Here is a 22,520-nt window from a genome sequence, read left to right as displayed (position 1 = left end):
GATAAACATTGTAATCTATCTTTGATAACAGAGCATTTAATAAAAAAAACGCAGTTTTTTTTATTATTAACTTGTATTGTCAATTATTTGTTAGTCATTCTGTCCATTCTGATAGGATTGTAAGTCTATTATATCACTATATCACTATAATTGCTGTTTATAAATATCATCGGTGTGTTCCTTGCATACATATTATTGTCATGCCATTTGACAGGGACAAATCAGCTAGTAAAAGGAAGTAAACGAATACGATGTGTATATATATATTAAAAAAAAATAAAAACCATTGTTATTTATTGAATATTGTTATTAGACTAATAGGTTTGAAGAACGGTTTCAACTTAGAACTTTGATTATGTAAGTTAATTATTTCCACTAAGATTCGAACCAATAACAATAAATTATCAAAGAACATTGACATTTACTGTTTGTATTGTATGATATCATATATCATACGGTGTTGTAACATAAACCAAAGACAATATTCGCACTGAATTGTGAATTCACCTAATAGTTATAAATTATGTGTAAACGAAAACTACAACTGATAAATTGAAATATTCATCACATTTTAGAAGAGAAATTGTTCGAATAAAAAAATGTTGAACCCAATAACCCCTAAGGTTTTAATAAGTCTTAATTACAATGTATTTAATATAATATCATATGATATCTGTGTAATGCATACACAGCAACAGTCACGGAAAAGATCAAATAACATATAAAAATAAAATAATAATAAAATAATATTACCATAATAATAATTTATAATAATGATGACATATTTTGGTTGATAAATACGACTGATGAGTGATGAGTCTCGGAGAGTATATTATTGAAATAGGTTTATAAATCAGTATTTTGTATGTAGTGAACAATATATTTATGTGAATATTTACCGATTAAGTATAGATAGTAAAGTTGGTGTAGATCTAGCCGATCTAGGAATCTAATACAGCGAGAGGGCTACACTTATTTCGGCTATAAAGTTTAATTATAATTTTAGTATACAATAGAATATATTTGATAACGATATGAATAATTGTATTTATTTTTTTAAATGTATGGACTTTAAGACGTATGAACTATTTATTATACAAAAATCTATATATAATATATAACATTTTTAAAGCCCCACTCTCCACGTAAAGACACTAAGGCCCCACTGGATCCGTGACCGCATAATGTCAATACCTCATTTATATTATTATTATTATTATTCGTTTAAAAATATTGTTTTTACAATTAATTTAATGTCATGTAAGATTTGTACATGTAATGGCATCGTTGAACATAATATAATATAACGGAATGAGTCGATAAGGGTTGAAAAAAGAGCTGACAGCCAATAACAACTGAAAAAAAAAAATTGAATCATAATGTCGTACATAGACTGAGACGTGAATGATATATTTACGCGTCTTCGAGACAGTCGTTCGACCGCCTTATATCATAGCGATATAGGTAATATAATATTATGGTCGTGATCGTTGACTGTCAAATGTCAATAAACGCATCACACTGATCACGAGATTTGTTTCTCGTGAAAACCGGAGTTATAACCATCACCGTATATTATACGTATTATTAATAACGCGTACGATTTCTCGACGTTATTGTTTATAAACCGTTCACAAATCAAGGACACAATACATGTATATATATTTATATGAAAGTATCATTTCAATTTGAAAAAAAAAATGCAAATACCTACCGCGTGTAATAATAATAATAAATAAATAAATAATAATATTAAACTGCATGGTAACACTATTATGGTAATTAATAATAATATAGCAGACGCAATAAACCGTAAGCAAATCTCGAAGGAACGCGTTCGAATCAGTTTTAGCAATTTTTTTTTCTTTTTACAGTGCACTTTATATGCAATTTCACGTCGACGATGAAAACAATATATTGTGATATATAGTCGTTGTAGGTAGAAGGTGCATACTATACACACGTGTACGCGTGTAGTATAATAATAATTTGTTGTTTGACACGCGCAATTGATATTTTTTCTTTTTATCATCTGTGAACAAGTGATATTAATAATGTCAATTAGTGCTTAGTCATAATAAATTACCGTCATCCCGAGAACGTCTGATTATCGCAAACGTATTAAACAAATTTAAATCGAAATCTAAAACTCGTCACTAATTATAATGATAATAATAATAATAATAATATGTATACATTAAAAATAGTACACGTGTATGTCGTACTCGTGGATAAATACGTCATATTGCAATATTATATCAATACACTATTGATAAGTATAAAAATTATTTGGTAATGTTCATTGGCTGAAGTTTAAAAAAGCCGTATGTCTGTTAGTACAAAGTTTGATCATTTAGCACACGATTTCTCGCACATTTTTTCTTATTGAAAATTAATATATCAAAAATAAACGAAATCAATCGTTTTATTTTACAAACCGCATTCAAAGTTAAAATTTTTACGAAATTCATCAAAATCACGAAAATGATGCAAATTATGTTTCGGTCAATAATCTATAAAATTTTCTATTTGAAAAACTATGATTTGAAATAGAGTACAAGGTTTTACAAAGGTTTTCTTATATATACGCCTAAATATATTATCAAAAATAAATTGCAAAATATTGTTTTTATAGACATTACCATTTCAAATTTCGACAAAATTTAATAATATTTAAACGAAAAATAAATATTTCAGTTATTTTATTGTAATCTAAAAATATGATTCGTAAGAACTTTTCACTTTTTGCCACTAGCTATGTATATTATTATTTACAATGAAATTTTCAAAATGTAAATATTGATTTTAAGAAGTGTACTACTATTGTGTATACTAAGAATCTATTGACACCGTCCCTATTGTAAATTAATATTTGGTTTATAATTTAATAACATCTTGTAATATTATACGATAAATGCGATTATTTTTTTTTGCGAAAGTTTATTGACCCACCGTATTACTTTTAAGAATATACATTTATTAAATAAAATTCTTAGAATTATAGCCTGCAGGTGGTCAGTTTCTTCCCAAAAATATTTTCCGTGTGCAATGTAGAGACGTAGTGATTAAAGTTTTCAAATGATTAATGTCAAAATGTTTGCAGGCCGTTTTCAAATCATTACCTGATCATAGACTAGATTGACTTGATCAATAAATCGCTTACTATACATGTACATTTATTAATTTGTAAAAAACACTAAAAACATATTATGCTGGTGAAAAATGTCGTTATAATATCACTTGTTTTGCGTATTTTTTGATAAAAAATTTAAAATTTTATTAATCTAAATATGGACGTCATATTAAATATCACACTTGGGTGTATAATATGAGGTATTCAAAATTATTATCGGCGGGACAAGCGAGAGAATTATTATTTTAAATTAAACAAAAATTACATACGAAACAATATTCTGAGCGGAGACACGCCGTCAGCATTTATCCTCATCTATTTCTAGGGATTTTTTATAAATAATTTATATTATTATAAGTAATTTATTTTTCCGTACCCCCGTTCGGTATTATTAAACTAATTATTGTCAAAAACATCTCATACAGAATATTATTATTTATTATAATATCATTACCTAATATATTATTGTTATTGACTTAAAAGTCAACAATATACCTCGTATTATAGTATATTATTGTGAATAGGTTCGTAGATTAAATGGTTCAATTAGCTAAATATTTTAATAAGGTATAGAATCTTATGGTGTAAATAAGATGTCGAATGGGTCACTATTATGGGTGTGTTAAGTTTGAGTTCAATGATATACCATTGTATACGAAAAATGAATCTGAGTACCCGAGTAGAGAAAAATGTATTAATTTATCGGAGTGGAGCACTCAGAATCTAAAATTCCATTGTGTATCATTAATAATTATTATAAACGTAATTTTCATGAAAATCTAAAAAATCCTACCCTTTAACAGTTAGCCAAATTAAATTATTAATATAATTTTTTTTCAATTTTGAACTCTCGTAGTAATCCACTAATTAAACAACTATTAGTTATTACCCATATGACTTCTTGGTAATGTGTATAGAAGACTTCGAAGAAATTGGCATAGAGATTTACTTTATAGAATTGGTACTCAAAAAGTTCCTGATCGGGTGGCACTGCTGAGTCCTGAGTACCTTATGGAATACATTTTATGCATTATGTTATAATACATTTAAATATATATTTTTCTAAATTTAATTGCTTATACTCTAATGATTTTATTCAATCGAAGTTAACAAGATTATTCGATTAAATTGTTATTCGGTTCTTTAGAAAAGAGAGGTTATGTATTTAATTTACAATAGGTTTTTCTTTTTTTTGTTACCTGTCCTGTCTTATCTCTTATCATTTTTCAGATATGTCATTAGTAGTGGTATTCTAAAAGTTTCGTATGACCTCATTATTTTTTAATTTGACGTTTTAGTTAGAGGTCATTTTTTATGTAAGCATTTGAAAAATCCGCTGCAAAACCACGAAACTTATGACTTTAAACATTTGTAAATCACAAAATAATATAATTTCTATAATATTTTGACCAATTATTATTTAATTAATTTTATATATTATATTGATTATTGGCGTACATCGGTCTTACTAAATTCTAACAGTTTGGAGTTAAATTAATTACCAGCTTTTTTAGGTTTATTTTTTGAACTAACAGGTGTGGCTATTATTTTTAGTTATAGTTTGTTGTTTGTTTATAATTTTAAAAGTTAATTGAATTTGAAGCTATTGAACATTAAATCTTGACATTTAATACCAAGAAGAAACTTCTAAAATTATTTTCTCTTAAAGACTTCATCAGGATGCATTAAGTGATAAGTGTATAATTTCAGAAATGCCTGACCTTAACAAAACGCGACTGAACAGAATTAATCGGTAGTAAAAGATCTGTTAACCTGGTAATCAGAAATCAACATTTCTAAGTCAAATAATACTAGACAATTAGACACCAATTTATACACGATGTCACGATATAAGTTTGCTTTACAATAAAAGCTCTGTTTCCAGAATTGCACGTTTTTGCAAAATATAATATTTTTATAATATTCAATCTAATAATTAACTTGCGTAACAGTGCTTATTATTTTAATAACATTCATTGCTAATGTAGATAAGACATTTTCCACACGCACAGTTTTAATGTGTTTAAAAACGTTTTATTATTTTTCTCTATTAATTGTATGTATATTAGCACACTAATATTATAAAATAATTATTTACAGTCGATTTTTATAGGCTTTTCAGGGAATTAATTACGAAATCACAAAAATATTATGTGTGAAATTATTCAAAATTATCGTTTATATTGTAGTATTGTTTGTATTATACACGTTATTTTTGATAATTGAAAAATGTACTGATACTATAGCTACTCGAGTGAATTTGATTTTCACAAATTTTTATACTTTTTTTCTTAGCATACTAAATAAAAATAGACGATGTATGATGCACAATATGATTTAAAATTTATTGAATTTTGCAGTAAACACTCCTAGTTCCGTAGTGATTTTTTTTTATTTAAAGTTGAATTCAAATTATAAAATTATGTTTATGTTATTTTTACAAAAGATAATACATAACTGAAATAAACGAATTATGAAAATTTCAAGTCTAAGATATAGAATAAATAATTTTTGACTACAACAAATTTATAAAAATATTTTTTTAAATATTAAATGTCTTTTGGGAATTTATCAGTAATTTTTCTTAGGGTTTGAGTAAAAATTATTTAAAATTTAAAAAGCTACTTCTTCACAACACTAAATCGAGAAAATTTCTAAAATAAAAAGTAAGTGTTTGGGGCATATCAAGATTTTTATTTCACGAGAGTTAGTAAAAATAATAAATATATTATAAATAGTATGATTTATATACAAAAAGAAAAAACATAATATTAAAATAAATTAGTATGACGTATTGATTAGAACTTCTAATTATAACATCTATTAGTCCATTATTTACTGAAAAAACTTTTGGTCCAATTTCTAGGAAAAACTAGTTAATAGTTAATGTGTCAATGATATTTATATTCTGATACCGACAATGTAATATATATAAAATACTTAATTTTTACAAATGTTCTCAGAAATAATTTTCATTGTTGGTGGGTGGATGGGGGAGGGGCTGTAACCCGCTCATTCATTCCTATAAAATAAATACGCTCTGATAAGGGCCACTTGCTGTTAAATCCAAGCTTTTATTGAAACAAAAAGTTACATAAAACGCATTATAGTAAAATATTAATACTAATACACTCCTCGTCCTGATCGCTATCAAATATCAGTACCTGCCCTATAATAAAAATAATAAAATATGACTATTATATTATTATATATAATTTTCTTTTGGAATAAATCAATTTATATTATCAGATTAAATTCGAGGACATATACAATAACATAGGTGTGTACCTTATAAAATAATAGACTTATCAGTGTTCCATTATGACCTATACCTATCAAAATAATTTGGGCAGTTTGAAACGAACGTAAAAAGATACGACAATATAATATATTATAATATTACTGTGAGTGAGAATAAATATGTAATTTCTTTTGATAATATTTGTTTCGATTGATTTTTTATTTATCAAGTGTTTCTAGTAATAGAGCATTACTTGCCCTAACATACCGGATGATCAAGAAACAATTTTTTTTTAAAATAAATTTATTTTTTATTTTTTCTCGTTATCATTTTTAATTACATTTTTTATCATTTATTTTTTGTTTCAATGAAAAATATTTTTTGGAGTACTTCGATGTATAAAAAATCAATTTTTTATGAGTAGTTTATGAATTATAACTTATAAGTATAAGTTTAGCTGAGTAGAGTAGAGTGCAAAATGTTGGCACACTACTCCACTCATTTCAATTTTAAAAACTCATAAAGTCATAACCAATAAACTATTTGTCCGATATTTTATTTTTATAGATTTAAAATATAAATACTCCGTATAATACTATGCTTCGAGATATGAAATTAAAAATGCATATTGTTGTTCAAAAGAGTAAAAACTAAGAATAGAGTAAGAATTATAATTATGTAAAAAAATATTTTCAAAAACCTTTAGTGGTTGTTGAAATTAACTTGCCTTAAACGGATCACTCCGTATGCATTACGCTATTACTTATACGTATATAACTGCCAGAATAAATAGCCTGCGATTTAATTTTTAATGTCTGTAGCAGGCTTCAAGTGTATACTTTGTCATTGAGTATCTTTTTTACTGTAAATTAAAAGCTGACGATTTGTATGATAAATGTTAATATATCTGAACCAAAATTCAAACAAGAATTTTTAGTGTTATTTAAAGTATATATTATGAATTTTAAAAGTCCTTAAACATAGTTTTAAAATATATACAATAGATATACATAAATATAATATTTAATGTAGTACTTACTTTTATTAGATTTAGATAGTTTTTGATAATTTTAAAATATTAATAGATGACTATAATTTTTGAACAATTTAATCATCATGGCTCCCATATTAGGAATCTAGGAATCTATTCATATATTATATATACATATATGTTACAGCAAAAGTCAAAATCGGGCAAACCTCAGAAATGCCCAGACAAAACGCGAACTGCCCATAATCTTTTGGTAAAATGTCATATTTCGGCTTTTGACCAGGCAAACCTAGTTAAGACCAACCTCATTTGGGCAAAACCGTAGTGTCTTAAATGCGTTCGCTAATATTAAATACAAATAATCATAAAATAAATATTATTGTACAAATATAATTGAATACACTTAAATAATAATAAAAACATAATGATATTAAGTACTCGTATAAAAATAAACAAATAATAATATTAGGTACTTTTATAATGTTAAAATAAAGAATTAAAAAAATTAATATATTTAAATTTCTGGGTAAAACCGTCTTAAATAACTTCACAGCTAAATTAAAAAAGCTAAAAAAAAGTTAACATTAACATTACACAATTCTCTAAGAATCTAAGATAGTTGTGACACGACATTAATATTTTACTATTATTTTTGCTTGTGTAATAATATTGGTAGTCGCGGGCCACAAAAAAATGAGTTGTGTTTGACAATTTGACATGCCTGTGCTGGTCTGTAGATCGAGATTGAATATAATGTGTGATATTTTGCTGATGCACAATGAACTGATATTATAGTGTGTAGTATATTGATATTCGACTGTCGATTTAAAGAAAGTGCGGTTTTTGGATGCAACTTATTATTTTAAGCTGCGGAAAATTTTAGTATATATCTTTTTATACTCTTCAAGTTAAAGTGAAAATTCAACAGCCGACTTATGTGCAAGAGCGTGATTTAACTACTAATTTAAATTTAAACATTAACATTTTTTTAAATTTATCATACTATTTTACATATTTTTTTATAGTAGAAAGTTTTCATAAAAATTTTGAAAATATTCGAAATGTTCAACTTTAGATTCTGAGCGGAACGATAAATGTATTAGTTTTACAATAATGTATTTAGTTTTTCAGTATTTGAGATACCTAAAACAAATAATTTATATGAGCGATTAAAGTTGGATAAAATTTTGTTGAAATTGGATATTTAAACAAAGAACTACAATTATAGTTATTTTGTTGTGACTAAACTTTTTATTTGTTGGCATTTGAAACGTTTTCGTAAATAATTATATTTTATATAAAATGTATAATATGTACAATGTAAAAAGACATTTTTGAAATATTTAGATTTTAGATTAATTTTATGATATTGCCTTATTGTAAAAAGTTAAATAAATTACTATATCTAATGAATCAAGACAATTTATTTATATGATAATATTTACTTGATAATAATAATCAAAATATAATAGAAAAAGTATTTTATTTTTTGGGGGTGCACAAGTCCCCTGTACCCCCCCCCTCTTTTTGTCATGCCGTTGGGCCAAATAACTCAACGACGAAATATTCTAATCATCTATTGTAGGTACAGACCGGAATTTTCTGGCTTTTATTTTTTACGTGACGTGACGTCGTGTGAACACAAGGCATCGGTCACCGAGGGCGCATCGGCCACTGAGGGCGCATCGGCGCTGGTTGCCGACGATAGGCGTCCGCGGGCGACGGTGCGGTCAAGACCGAGTCATAATTACGGTATATATAAAAAAAAGTCGGCAGGTAGGCGCATACACACACCCGCTGAGTCAGTGTTCGTCCGTCACCGTTCGTCGCCGATCGTCCGAACGGCATAACATAATATCGTTACGGTATCTATAGTAGTGAAAATAATAATAATATAATAATCGTAGTTTCTATAGGACCCCGCCTGACCTGACGCCTATCCGTCGTCCGAGTTCCGTTCCCGAGTCGTCGTCGTTCCACTAATAACGCGCACGACCGTTATCAGAACAACGTGCATACCCGATTTCAGCGGCGGTGTCTGGACATGTGCGACCCCAGCGAACCCGGTTAAGCGAGACACACACGCCGGCGTGCGCCCACCCGCACCCGCTGCAGGGAACCGCGCACGTCAGACCGAAGGCCGACTCTATAGCTGTCCGCGCGTACACAGGGCGACCGTAGACGTGATGCCTGCGGTCCGCGAGTCGTGCCGTTCGAATTGAAACCCGGTGAATGGGACTATGGGAATTTGTCTGGACACAGGTAAACGCACACTATCGGTGTATTTTTTGTCGACTTCACGGCAGTGTGTGATAATCACGATCGTGATTTTTTTAACGATAGTATAATTATGACGATCGACAATAATATTACATTTAGTACGACATACTGCAGACTTGCACGCTACTGATAGCCGAACTGCTCGATAAACGCGAAATTAATCTATTAATAGGTAAAAAACAATATAATTTTCGTTTCGTCTCGCTTGTAATGAATTAATAAATATGAGATTAGTTAACCCTGTTCGTCCTTATATATAATTTTGGGACCACCCCTAACTCTAGATTTGGTCAAGGTTACACTATCATTCGTGCACTCGACGCAGTGTCTGGAGCTTAAAAAATGTATAGTCGTATTATGAATAATTAACTACAGCTTATTATTTTTAACGCTTTTTTTTACACATAATACATATAATTTGATGAGAAAAAATGTACTGAACGTTTTTTGTATCGATGGAATAATTGGCATCATATTGAGTTGATTAACGTTCAAGAATTTTTTAAATGATCTTTACCAATCTCAATAAGTTGTAGACGAAACAATATATTATGTACAATATTCGTTTTTGAGGGCAAACATATTTTAAATGGCACTAAAGACAGATGTATAACATTGTACATAATATGGTATATACTATATTATGTGCATATAATTATTATGCGTATTAAGCTTTCATTGGTCGTGACACTTGATATCCGATAGTTTATTTCCGGTAATTTTCAACTGTATTGATTTTGATATTATATAATTATGTTCTGTAAAATGACGAAATTGTGTCCACAATTCCGGGAAAATATCGTTATTATACAACAATATTTTACGTAAAAACTTTAAACGGTAATATTGTGCGAGTGGTTTTTATATTTATTTTTACAATAAGTACTACCTACTCGATGAAAGGTGGTTACAGTCGATATAAATAAATCCATTTGATGGGCCAAAATCCGGAACAAAACTATGGGACTTGGGTATAATGGGTTCAAATGTTGAGATACAGATTCATATATCTCAGGATAGTTTAGACGTTCGAGTACAACATTTAATCTTTATTTTCTGGTGTGGAAATAAGTACCATTTCGAATTTGAAAAATAGAATTCGTAAATTAGTGCAGTTTTTGCTCAAGTTGAATTTTGTACCCGATTACACGGTGAACGACACTCCACTACTCCACGGTGGTAGCTAAACCAAATTATCTAACGGATCGAAAAATCGTTATAGTCAATAATATATAGCTAGTAGTATCCAGTCCTCTCCAAAGCCATCCATCGTCGAAAAACTGTTTAATTTTGGCTCTATTCCACGACTCACACAGAATTTTCAACGGTTATTAATAAAACAAAATGCACATAATTAAAATAAAATCACTTTATTGACACCAGTGCTTTATTAAATGGCCGATTGTCGATAACAACCGCTGCCAAAAAATAATTTTTTGTCTTCTCATCATGTATCTAAATCATAATATTATAACCTAGTTTTCTATGTTAATACATAATTTTTATTGACCTTCTAATATTTAATGACCGAGAATATAATTATAAATATTGTTACATATATTATAACATAAATGTTTTCTTTGCCTAGTTTTGAATTATTATAATAATGTTTATGTATTGCAACAGGTAGCAACCTGTACCCTAACTTAATGTATACATAGATATAATATTACAAAGGCGAGTAAGTTAATAAAAATAATTAATTCAAGTTAGGTTATATTGAATAAAAACAAGATTGTTAGGTATGTTAGAAGTTAGTAATTGACAAATAATAAACTAAGCTCACTAAGTTTAAAATTAGTATGGAAAATAATAACATTTAAGTTTAACAAAAAATTAACCTACATTTTTAATTAGTACGTGGGTCGGGTAAAAAATATGTTCTTCTCATTCATGTATTATATTATTTGATCAAATAACATAAAAAAAATTGTAGCATTATTACTTATAAGGACGTTTCACCCGAATGTGTTGTCTCCGTCTTACACAAGTACGACATAGTAAATTTTCGTTCACCAGTTTCAATAGTGTGCTTTTAGTTTTAATATTAGAGTGAATTGACCTATTATCAAACTTTTAGGTAAGAACATTATCAGTGTTCTCTCGTTAGATTTTTACGATATTTTAATTTTTAGGTGAGTTATGAGTATGAAATTATTAAATATTTGAAAATGATCAGAACTTACCTAAAAATTAAAATATCGTAAAAAGCCAACAAGAGAACACAGATAATGTTCTTACTTAAAAGTTTGATAATAGGTCAATTCACTCTAATATTAAAACTAAAAACACATTATTGAAACTGGTGAACGAAAATTTACTATGTCGTACGCGTGTAAGACGGAGACAACACATGCTAGTGAGACGTCCTCTTATGAGTTAGTAATATTATTATTATAGTCTTAGATTATTTTGATTTTTAAATTTCAATACAATAATCAAAAATAAAACCATTAACACTAATAATTTCAAAAACATTTTTAATTTTAGTTAGATCGATTATTTTTACTAAATCAATCAAACCTGTTAAGCTAAAAAGCTAAAAAAAACTTAACTTTTTAACTAGTTAATGACCATATTAAAATGTCGAACGTTGATATCTCAATTTGTTCGTTATCTCGAGCACAAATTAATTTTTAGATTCTTACAAAAACAAAAGTAATATTAAAGAAACTGTAATGGCAGATTTTAAAAAAAATGAATTTATTCATTATTGTAATTTATTGATATTTATTATTATTTACCAATTTTTTTAAGAATTTTAATAAAACTCAATATATCGAAATTTTTGATGCATAGAACTTTTTCTGTCTCCTTTGATATTCGACATAACGAGAATCTACTGCATATATATTGCCAATGAAAATACTTATCTATAAAAATGTGAATACCTACACATTTTCTTGATTTCTGTATTCTATGGAAAATATTAAAATGTAAAATTTAATCAAATATGAAGAAAAGTACTAATCACAGATTAAGTAAATTGAATCATAACATAATATTTGAACTAAATGTTTACAAAATATAAAAATAACATCGTAAATTGATGGTGACAGAGAGTGACAGAGTGTCCTATAAAATAATATTGTTTACTATTTTATCTTTTTATAGGATGAATATTACACCAAATTCTAGTATTTGAAAATAAATTATTCAAGTAAAATACCTAAAAATGTCAATATTTTATACAATGCATTCTTAAAAATAAGTTAAACTAATTTTTGTCTTAAATAAATGGGTAACATAATAATTTATAAAAATAATTAATTCAACATAATTTAAAATTTTATTGCTAGCTGTTATACGTTGTAATGAGTCAATACAGATGTACTATACGAAGAATAGTTTACATGACAAACACGTTTTGGTATGAATAGCTTGACAGGTTGACTGCCACGCAGGATGAATTGACCCAATAACATTAACTTTGATGAGATAGCTATAATAATTTTTCAAGATTTCTTGTATTTTGATTATTAATTTACATTAAAAATACCCGTTTTACAAAAAAAAAATATCACAGGGCAATATTAATTTTTTTAAAACGTTTTCAAAGAATTTCTAAGGAGGCCATTCCTAAATATTTTTCTATATATTATAAAACTATGTATTGTAACGGTTCTCAGAACTCTACGCAGCATATTATATTTGAATTTAAACGGTAGGGTTTGAAGACCTTACAAAGCTTTGTAGTAAAAGTATACTTTCGGGTTATTAGATCTTACATTGCGATAATATACAAGTCTCATAGTTTTAGCGTTGTAGTTAATCTATTAAAATAATATGAACGTATGGAAAATGCCAATGTTTATAGTTAGTTTTAAATTATAGTATACGCCGTTCACACAATAAAAAATTCGAATACCAATGAATAATAATTGTAGAATTACAACAAAATAAGTAAAATCCTAATTTTCCTTTTAATACAGTAGATTCTTATTATGTCCAACTTCGTTATCTCAAACTACATTGAAATCCCCTCGAAACTACCATTACACATAGAAGTGTTTTGCTCTCGATAACTCGAAATGGAATTAATCGTTTTTCGTTATCTCGAATACACAAATAATATTTTTATACGTTAAGAACAAAACATTAAGTATTATTCTTATTTAAAAATAAACAATAATAAGCTTGGTCAAAAAGTTTGATACTTAAAAAAAAATATACTTGTAAATTTGAACTTATGAAGTTAATAATGATAAAAATAATATCTTACAAAATTTTTAATATCTATATATAATTATAATATATGAGATATACCTACGATTTGTTTTTGATAACAGTTAGTTTAACCCATGTCTTATTAATAATTACTGAATATTTTAAAGTTTGACATCTCTAAAATAATTACTAGCTTCAATTTGATATTAGTTACTATCCTCTCGGTGGTATCTTGAAATGATCTAAGCATTTTTTACTAGAAAAAAAAATCAGACACAAAAATAAACAAAAAATTCACATCATTGTAAATCGATACATTCTTTGCTCTACTCAAAATCTAAAATAAAGTACCTATTTTGAGAAATAGGCTGAAATGGACAGTGTCTGTTCAGAGATATTTTTCGTGATTTTTTTTCTAACATCGAATTCAAATTTAACACGTTCGTTATGTTGACGTTACTTACTTAGTCTACTCATTAACACGTTACACAAATAAACAGTTAAGTGACTAATCAGGTTTTTTAAATATTCATTTGTTAAATACCAGATAATTAACAGGTAATAAATAATGATGAAAACAATATGTTCATAATATATTAATGTTATAACTATAAATGGCGTAAACGTTATTAGCTATTGGAATTTAAAATTATAGTAAAATGATTTGTAAAACAGTGGCTGTATCCTTTATATACTTACGAATGAAACTATTGGTTTTTAGGTATAGGTGATAATGTTAATGTAACATGGTAAAATAAAATAAACTTAATTAATACTTCGATTTATCTGAAACTATTGTCACGAAAGAATTATTTTTAGTTTAGCCTATTTTATGTATTTACTGACTAGCACATAAAATAGTTGAAATAAACTTTGGGTACCTTTTTACCTGATTGTACTCAAAACTAATACAAAACATTCTTTTATACAAACATGACGCAGGTATCTAATTTGAATAATTTGGTTTTTGAACGTTTTTAATGGAGTTAAGAATATTAATTTTCAATGTCAAATACTTCAATTTTTGTGGTAGACGGTAGGTAAATAGTATAAATGTAATTATTAATGATTATATTTTCAAATATTTATTATTGATATAAGTATTTATTTAGTATCTAATTTTAAATTTATTATTAATTTTTAAATATCATTTTATTATCGGAAATATAATGTACATAATATGTAATGTAAAAATAAATATTAATAAATTATATATATTTTTATAACTGTATCGATATAATATTTTTATTACTTAATCAGTTTTATTATATTATATTATGTTATTTATATTGGGACTAAAAGTAAAAACGACAACCACCACAAAATTAGCTATGTTGTCATCACTCAAAAATTATTGGAATGAAACAATTCTTATATAAATTATTTATATAACTGTTTATGATCTTTATGTGTAAGCATTTATGAGGTACTTACATTTACTGTGTGCTTACATTAAATTAATACATATCGTATTCGTTTTTAATTTGTTCAATAAGTATTATAAGATTGGACATATTAACTCAATTAACACATTTTATTATATTTAATTAAGAAGTATAATTTTACTAATAAAGCAATTTGAAAATTGTCATTAATAATTCATTTCTAAACAACATACTTCTCCACATCTTTAAAATGCAAGTATAACGTAAACATTTGTTGTTTACGTGATGGACACTAATATTTAAACGGTATTAAAAAAAATATAAATTATTACTACTGGAGAAAAGTACCACTACAAGATTGAGAGTATCATTTTTATCATAATTTAATAAGGTTTAACGATAAATAAATAGACCTTGTAAGTTATAAGTTCATCGACATTTATTTCTACTATAATACTAGTAGCTAACTTTCAAAAACGTTTCATTTTATAACAATCGCGTGAATAATTTAGTAAAACAATATTTGTTTCGTCTTCAGTATTTTTTTTTTTTCATGTTTAAATAGTAGCCATGAACAAATATAATGACTTTATCATACATAGATATGTTTTGCAATATATTTTGAGTTTCATTTGCAGCAAGAATCGTAAAATATAAAAACGAATTTGTCAAGTTGTCCACCACTTGTACCACGATCCGTATAAACAATATATAGATTACAATATTATATTATAATATATACATTTTTTAAATTAGCTATTATTTTCAACGTAAATTGATTAATTTGTAATTATGAATGTATTATAATATTCAATACATTCAAGCTGTCACAGTTTTCTTTTAAAACAATAAAACTAAAATAATTATTAGTATTTTAGGTGCACATGGTTTTTACGGTCTCTACAATATAATATTATTTCAATTATATTTAAAATTTACCTTTAATGTTCCTCGCGAATTTCACAAATTTCAGTCCTGATTTTAAATATATTTTTATATTAAAAAAAAAAGTTTTAATTTATCAAGAATCCATCTAACCTAACCATTCTATATTTGCGTGTTTAATTATGGTTACTATTTGAAAATTTTTAATATGTGTACTATTGATCTAATTTTTGGTTTTTCGTCTATTATATAGTATTATTCGAATGGATAAATTTGTATGCAAAAGGTGTAACACTGTTAAAACATTATATATTTAAAGTTTTTTTTTTTTACTTTTTTGAATGACAAAATACATAATAACTTATGTTTATTATCACGTTTGTTTGATATAATATTAAATTATTAAAATATTATGACTATACGTTTTAGTTTATGTAAGAGAATTAATTTTCTAAAAATAATACATTAAAAAAATTGATATAAATCTGAGAACATTATATTAGTATGAATTGTAAGATGTGTATAATATTATCTATTATATTTACACGTCGGTAAGTGATTATTGGTCAGATATTTTCTCTATGGCAGTCATTAATGCCTTTTCTTTTTATTCTATTGAATAATCTATAAAAAATCAAGGTTATTTTTGAATTAAAATATGTATCTTATAATTTTGTTAGTTATTTTTTAGTACTTAATGTGAAACAATTTCAACAATTACTTCTGTAAGTAAATAAAATAACAAGATACTTTGAACAATGCTATTTTAAGTATGTGATACTTACAGTATTTTAAATCGTTACAAAAAAAAAACATTATATATTTTAAGTTTTTTTTTTTTACTTTTTTGAATGACAAAATACATTTTTATAACAGTTTTTTATTTTCAAAAGCAAAATATTATTCGGAGTATTTAATTTAATTAAAAATTAAATTTCGGATAATTAGTTTATTAATTATATAAGTATTTGAATTTGAAATATATACAAGCCGAGTAGATGAGTGAGTACCTACTAAGTATTATAGTGGACCAACTTTTTTCGTTTTTATATATCAAAGTAGTTTAAAAAATATTTTGCTTTTAAATAATAAATTACTTATAATGAATGTTATTATTAAAAAAAAACCATTAAAAACGATAACAAATAATATTGAAAATAAATTTTTTTTCAGAAAATCGTTGTTTTTTAATTGAAAAAAAAATATTTTCAAAACCATTAATAGTTTAATTGATCACCCGGTAAGTAATGTCAGTACTGTACAGTGTACGTACCTATTACTATGTTTTTGGAAGTAGATGTTTTATTTGAGTTCCCATAGTGCCCATCGCTGAAAATAAATCCAAACATCGTGGTGAGTAGACGAAGCGCCATCGCAAAGTCAATGCACTTTGAAACGTACTACGTCGTACGTCCATTTTATATCATTCGAAAAGATAAGACCTTTAATGTATTCAAATTATTTAAAACAATGTAGACCTATTGAAGACTAATCATTATTTTATGGCTTATGGTATATTCTTGAGCTTTTAAACGGGTGTACAAAAAACATATTTTTTCTTTTCCGTTTACTAATTTAAAAAAGACTATATAATTTTCGAAAAACGTTTATTTTTTCTTTCTACATTACAAAAAATATAACACGATCCACTGAAATTATTAGTTTTTAATAAAATGTATTGCCATCAACTTTTAAACCTAAGAAGATAAGTGTGATAATTTCCTACTGACTTTTTTCGAAAAAAAAAAAATATTTCTTTTTTTGAATTTCTTGTGTTGTTTGAGCCAACCCAAAGTTTTCTTCAAAATCTGTGTATCTAAAACATAAAAAAAAAATTAACATAATATGTGGATACAACACAGCATATGAAAATAATTACCAGTCGTTTAAACTGTTTAAAGTAATGAGTAAATAATATATTTAAATACCATAGTAGTTTGAATTTTAAACACTTTGAGATTCTGAGTGGAGTAAGGAATGTATTGATTTTACAACAATGTATGTTTATATTGTGGCTGGAGACACGTTAGGCATGACATTGTTTCAATTTTCAACTTCAGCAACTTTTATGGCATTGAATCTTGTTGGTACTTTCAACTTTGGGGGTCAAAAGTAAAAATTCCTAGTATTTTTCTTAGTAATTATGATAAGCAAATAAAAATTAAGGAAAACGGGAATTTTACACAAATTCGATATTATTATTAAATTAATTATTTTGTAATAATGGTTACCTTAAAGCTCTTAGGTATATTATTATTAGTTATATGAATTGCAATCTTAAAAACATGTAAATCAATTTTAAGATATTACCTATCTATTTATATCATGAACTTATTGACACTATTTTACGGTAATGTGGTATTGACTCAAAAGCTAATAACAATAATATAATAATAGGGTATAAATTTATAAAATATAAAATATATCATGAAATATACTTATTCATAAAGGTTTATTTGTATATATACATTAATAATTATACGATTTTAAAAGTATTTTTTACAAGACCAAGAATTATTTATTATGAATTGCTGGAAAAAAAATATGCACTTACAAATCCATATTTAATATGTAAAAATATATATAAAAGCTTTCAAATTATCGTTTAATAAAAAACATATTATAAATAAATATTATCTTGAAAATACGAAATAGATAGTAATCTTCACACACGTGAAGCATACTACATATTAAACAAAATTCCATAATATAAGTATAACATAACGTTTATTGTACGATTTGATTGTATCTATAGATAGTATATTATATTCAAAGTTTCACGGTTATAAATTAATATTATATTATTTTAGATATTTTTTAAAGACGTTTAAACCAAAATTCACGGGCATCTGTAATTTGCGTCAAAAACAATCCTTTAACCTTCAAAAATTGTAATTTGCGCCACTTTTAAATAACTGAATTATATTTTTTACAAATTAACATAATATTGTATTTTTAATTATTGATCAATCAAGTTAATTTTATAATAGTTATATACATTTCTATACAATTATTGAAAGCAATTAAAAAAAAAAAAAAAATTATTAAATAAGTATAATTTCAAAGTATATAACTCAGTCATATTATAATTATAAGTAAATGTATACATAAATTCCAACAATTTAAGTTAAAAGTATGGCACAGATTACATAACCCATTTCGTTTTTTAACGTGGTGCAAATTACCAAAATTAATTTTTACTTCATAGATGTGGCGCATATGCGCAATATACATATGTTATATTATTGTAGTTTGGCTCAAATTATATACGTACTTAAATTTACCTATTGGTGTCGCAAATTACAGGTAATAGAATTGACGTAAAATACCATCTCCTCATCCAATCAAATCATTTTTCTGTTTAATATTTTATCAATATATTGAATTGAGTACTATAAATCTTTGACAGTATGTTTGTTAACTTTGTTCTAGAAAAATTATAGAACTGTCGATGTAGATAAAAAAAATAGCTTAGATATATGCATTTCTCTAAAATATGCAAAAATATAGAAATTGACATTTTTTGTTTTACTATTGATATTAATTGTATTACTCTTATAATCTACACAATATGAAGCATATAGATCAGGTATCAGGTTTAAAATTTTCTTGGGCCAAATTAGGAAAAGGACAATTTTTCGCGGGCCATCAAAATTCTGAGTTCATCTCGTAATAACACATATTATAATCTTGTCGTAGTATAGTATAGTATAGTAGTTATTCTTTGCCTGCAGGTTGGATAAAATATTTTGTTCCCGGGTAGTCATTTGGTGACCCCTGATAAGACGGTTCATCAGAACTGTTCTAAGTCAAATTTATAAAAATATTCATTCGTTTATAAATTCGAGCTTATGTCGTTATCATTTATTATAATATCATTGATGCGGAATGGAAATTACTTTGCGTACTTTTGTTTCGCCTATATGAACACGGCACGATTGTTGAAAAAAACTGCATGCATTTTAGACTATATTTTAATATTGTTGCGACGAAAATATTGGACTTGACGGTTTGTAAGTTATAATAATAATAAAATACACGTGGACAATATTATTATGTGTAATATTAAAATAAATTTAATTAATATTTTCCATCTGACGTATCGATGATATTTTAATTCAAAACTCTATGCACGTCGTGGTGGAGCATAAAAAACATTTCTCTAATGTGCCTTATTGATATTTTATAGTTTACATTTCTGAAAACCATGATAAAATATTTGTATTATCGTACATAATTAATTATTTTTTGGAGACAAATATCAACATTTTTTGCTATTCCTTTCAAATTTATTATTTAACATAATATATACTTATATAATATATTATTAAAGGAAATTTCGGCGATATCGATATACAAATAATATAAGTATATAAATGTCACCAAATTTATGCAAATAGTTTCAAACAAAGTGCGAGTTATATGTATTTTTTTACACGTAATTTTATGTGTTATATGACTTTCGATTTTCATTGTTTGTTTTTTGGAACGGATACATGACCCACTCCATTTAAAAATGTCCACTCGCGTTATTTTGCTTAGTTTGTAAATATCCGTCATCCAAGTATTTGATAATGTACCTATCTAGCTGTCGAGAGGTTAAAAAAAAAGAAAGATAACTTATTAAATAAATGCAATGATTATTTAATGTATTTATGACATTGTGCACACAATTACGAATTAAATGTAACAATATAACGCTTATTTTATTCTATAAATTTATATTAAATTAGATATCATTTTTTAATATTTTTGGTTGTTATAATGACAGTAGATTATTTAATTAATTATTTCTCCTTTTAATTTGTATTTAATTGTAATTATTATTTTATTTTATACAATATTCAAATTATAGTGAATTATATCCCTATGGTGAATTTGAATATTGTCGGGCTATGAATTGATTGAATTGAAATGTCCACGATCCGATGTCACGCAATATTATACGAGTATATAAGTACAACGAGTTACATGGTAAAATTCTATAATATATATCGAATTGAAAAATAATCGATTGATTTGCACGTTTTCGGATCGGCAGTAGTTCGACCCCTGATTAACTACCATATCATACCTTTTGTTTTTCGGTTATCTAGTTATGGTACTAATTAATTTCATTAAAAGGTTAAGCCGGTTATGGTTTCAATAATTGTTTTTTTAAGATTAGGTTTTTATATTGTATAATTTATTTTCTGTTTAATTGTTATTCATAAATAAAATAACCGAATATATTATATTAAAATAATATACAATTATAAATACCCATTTAAATTTAAAGATACTACAAAAATTAAATATATCAAAAAATAATAATATTAATTTATCAGAGCACTTCTTATACTAGAAAAAAAATGATAATGGAGGTAAAAACAAACTTTATAATTATTGTAAGACTTGATAGTTTTCGTTTAAAAATATAGGTTACGGAATCGTTTTGATAATATTTAAAATATGTCCTAATTTTTAATATTTCTAGAGTTTTTAAGCTTCAGAGCCGGTTCTGTTCAATTTGGTTTTAATACTCGATAAAAATGTTATAACACATAATTACACATAGTATTTTACGAAAATTAATTTGATCATAAAATAGAAATGTTCATATTATTGGTGTTTCCGTGTCATATTATATTATATAATATAGATAATTTATTATTTCATAATTAAAACCTACTCCTTTGCCAAAAACTTTAAATAGGTCAGTCCCTATTAGAGATTAAATATCGTTTTCCGTATCAATAAGTAGTTTATTTTTTATGTATAGATTATAATATAGTCAATACTCGTTATGCATTCATATTAATTCGACAAGTGTCAGAAACTTAAGACAGGTCAGTATTAACGTTATTTGCTATAATATACTTCCTACGTAACAGGATTTAAAATACCTTATGAACAATACGTCAATCATCATTGTAAAATTGAAATGTTCTTATCTAATTAGTTTTATTATAATTTTTTTTTAGACAGCCGTGTGTGGCTTTTAAGAAAAGTTATTTTTCTAAAATTTGAAGGCAAATTACATTGATTAAACAGTCAACGTTTTTAGATTCATCGAATGTGCATCATGAGTCATTACTATGATCTTAACTTTATTTTAAAATTAATTTTAGTACCGTTCAACGACATTAGGTATAACAACTAATATGCACATTGTTTTCCTGATAGCAACCTATAAAGTTAACTAATTTTATATCAGATTTAGAAGAATTTTTTTCTGAAATTTCCGATGAATCTTAATTTAATACTAGAAAAATTACTACAGTTATTATAAATACTATTCCTTATTTTGTTATTATTTATCTTTTATAGCTTATAATATTGATGATCTATCAATATTTAATACAAAATTTTATATAAATTCAAATCTATTTTATAACCTTTTCAAGAAATAATAAAATCAAATTAAAAAATAGCAATATTAAAAATTCTTCCTTTTCA

General features: G+C 25.8%; 1 protein-coding gene across 2 annotated transcripts in view; it reads left to right on the top strand.

The window, feature by feature from the left end:
* The first annotated feature begins 9,169 nt into the window (after positions 1-9,169).
* Positions 9,170-22,520, top strand: part of LOC132927615 (uncharacterized) — a 43,057-nt gene continuing 29,706 nt past the window's right edge. For both annotated transcript variants that reach the window (XM_060992181.1, XM_060992180.1), the window contains exon 1: positions 9,170-9,627. In XM_060992181.1, coding sequence (XP_060848164.1) covers positions 9,606-9,627 — 22 coding nt within the window. In that variant the 5' untranslated portion in view covers positions 9,170-9,605. The remainder of the gene's footprint in view (positions 9,628-22,520) is intronic.

The sequence above is a fragment of the Rhopalosiphum padi genome, chromosome 3 (assembly GCF_020882245.1).
Source record: "Rhopalosiphum padi isolate XX-2018 chromosome 3, ASM2088224v1, whole genome shotgun sequence".
NCBI lineage: Eukaryota > Metazoa > Arthropoda > Insecta > Hemiptera > Aphididae > Rhopalosiphum > Rhopalosiphum padi.
This window is presented reverse-complemented; position numbering and strand designations above follow the sequence as displayed.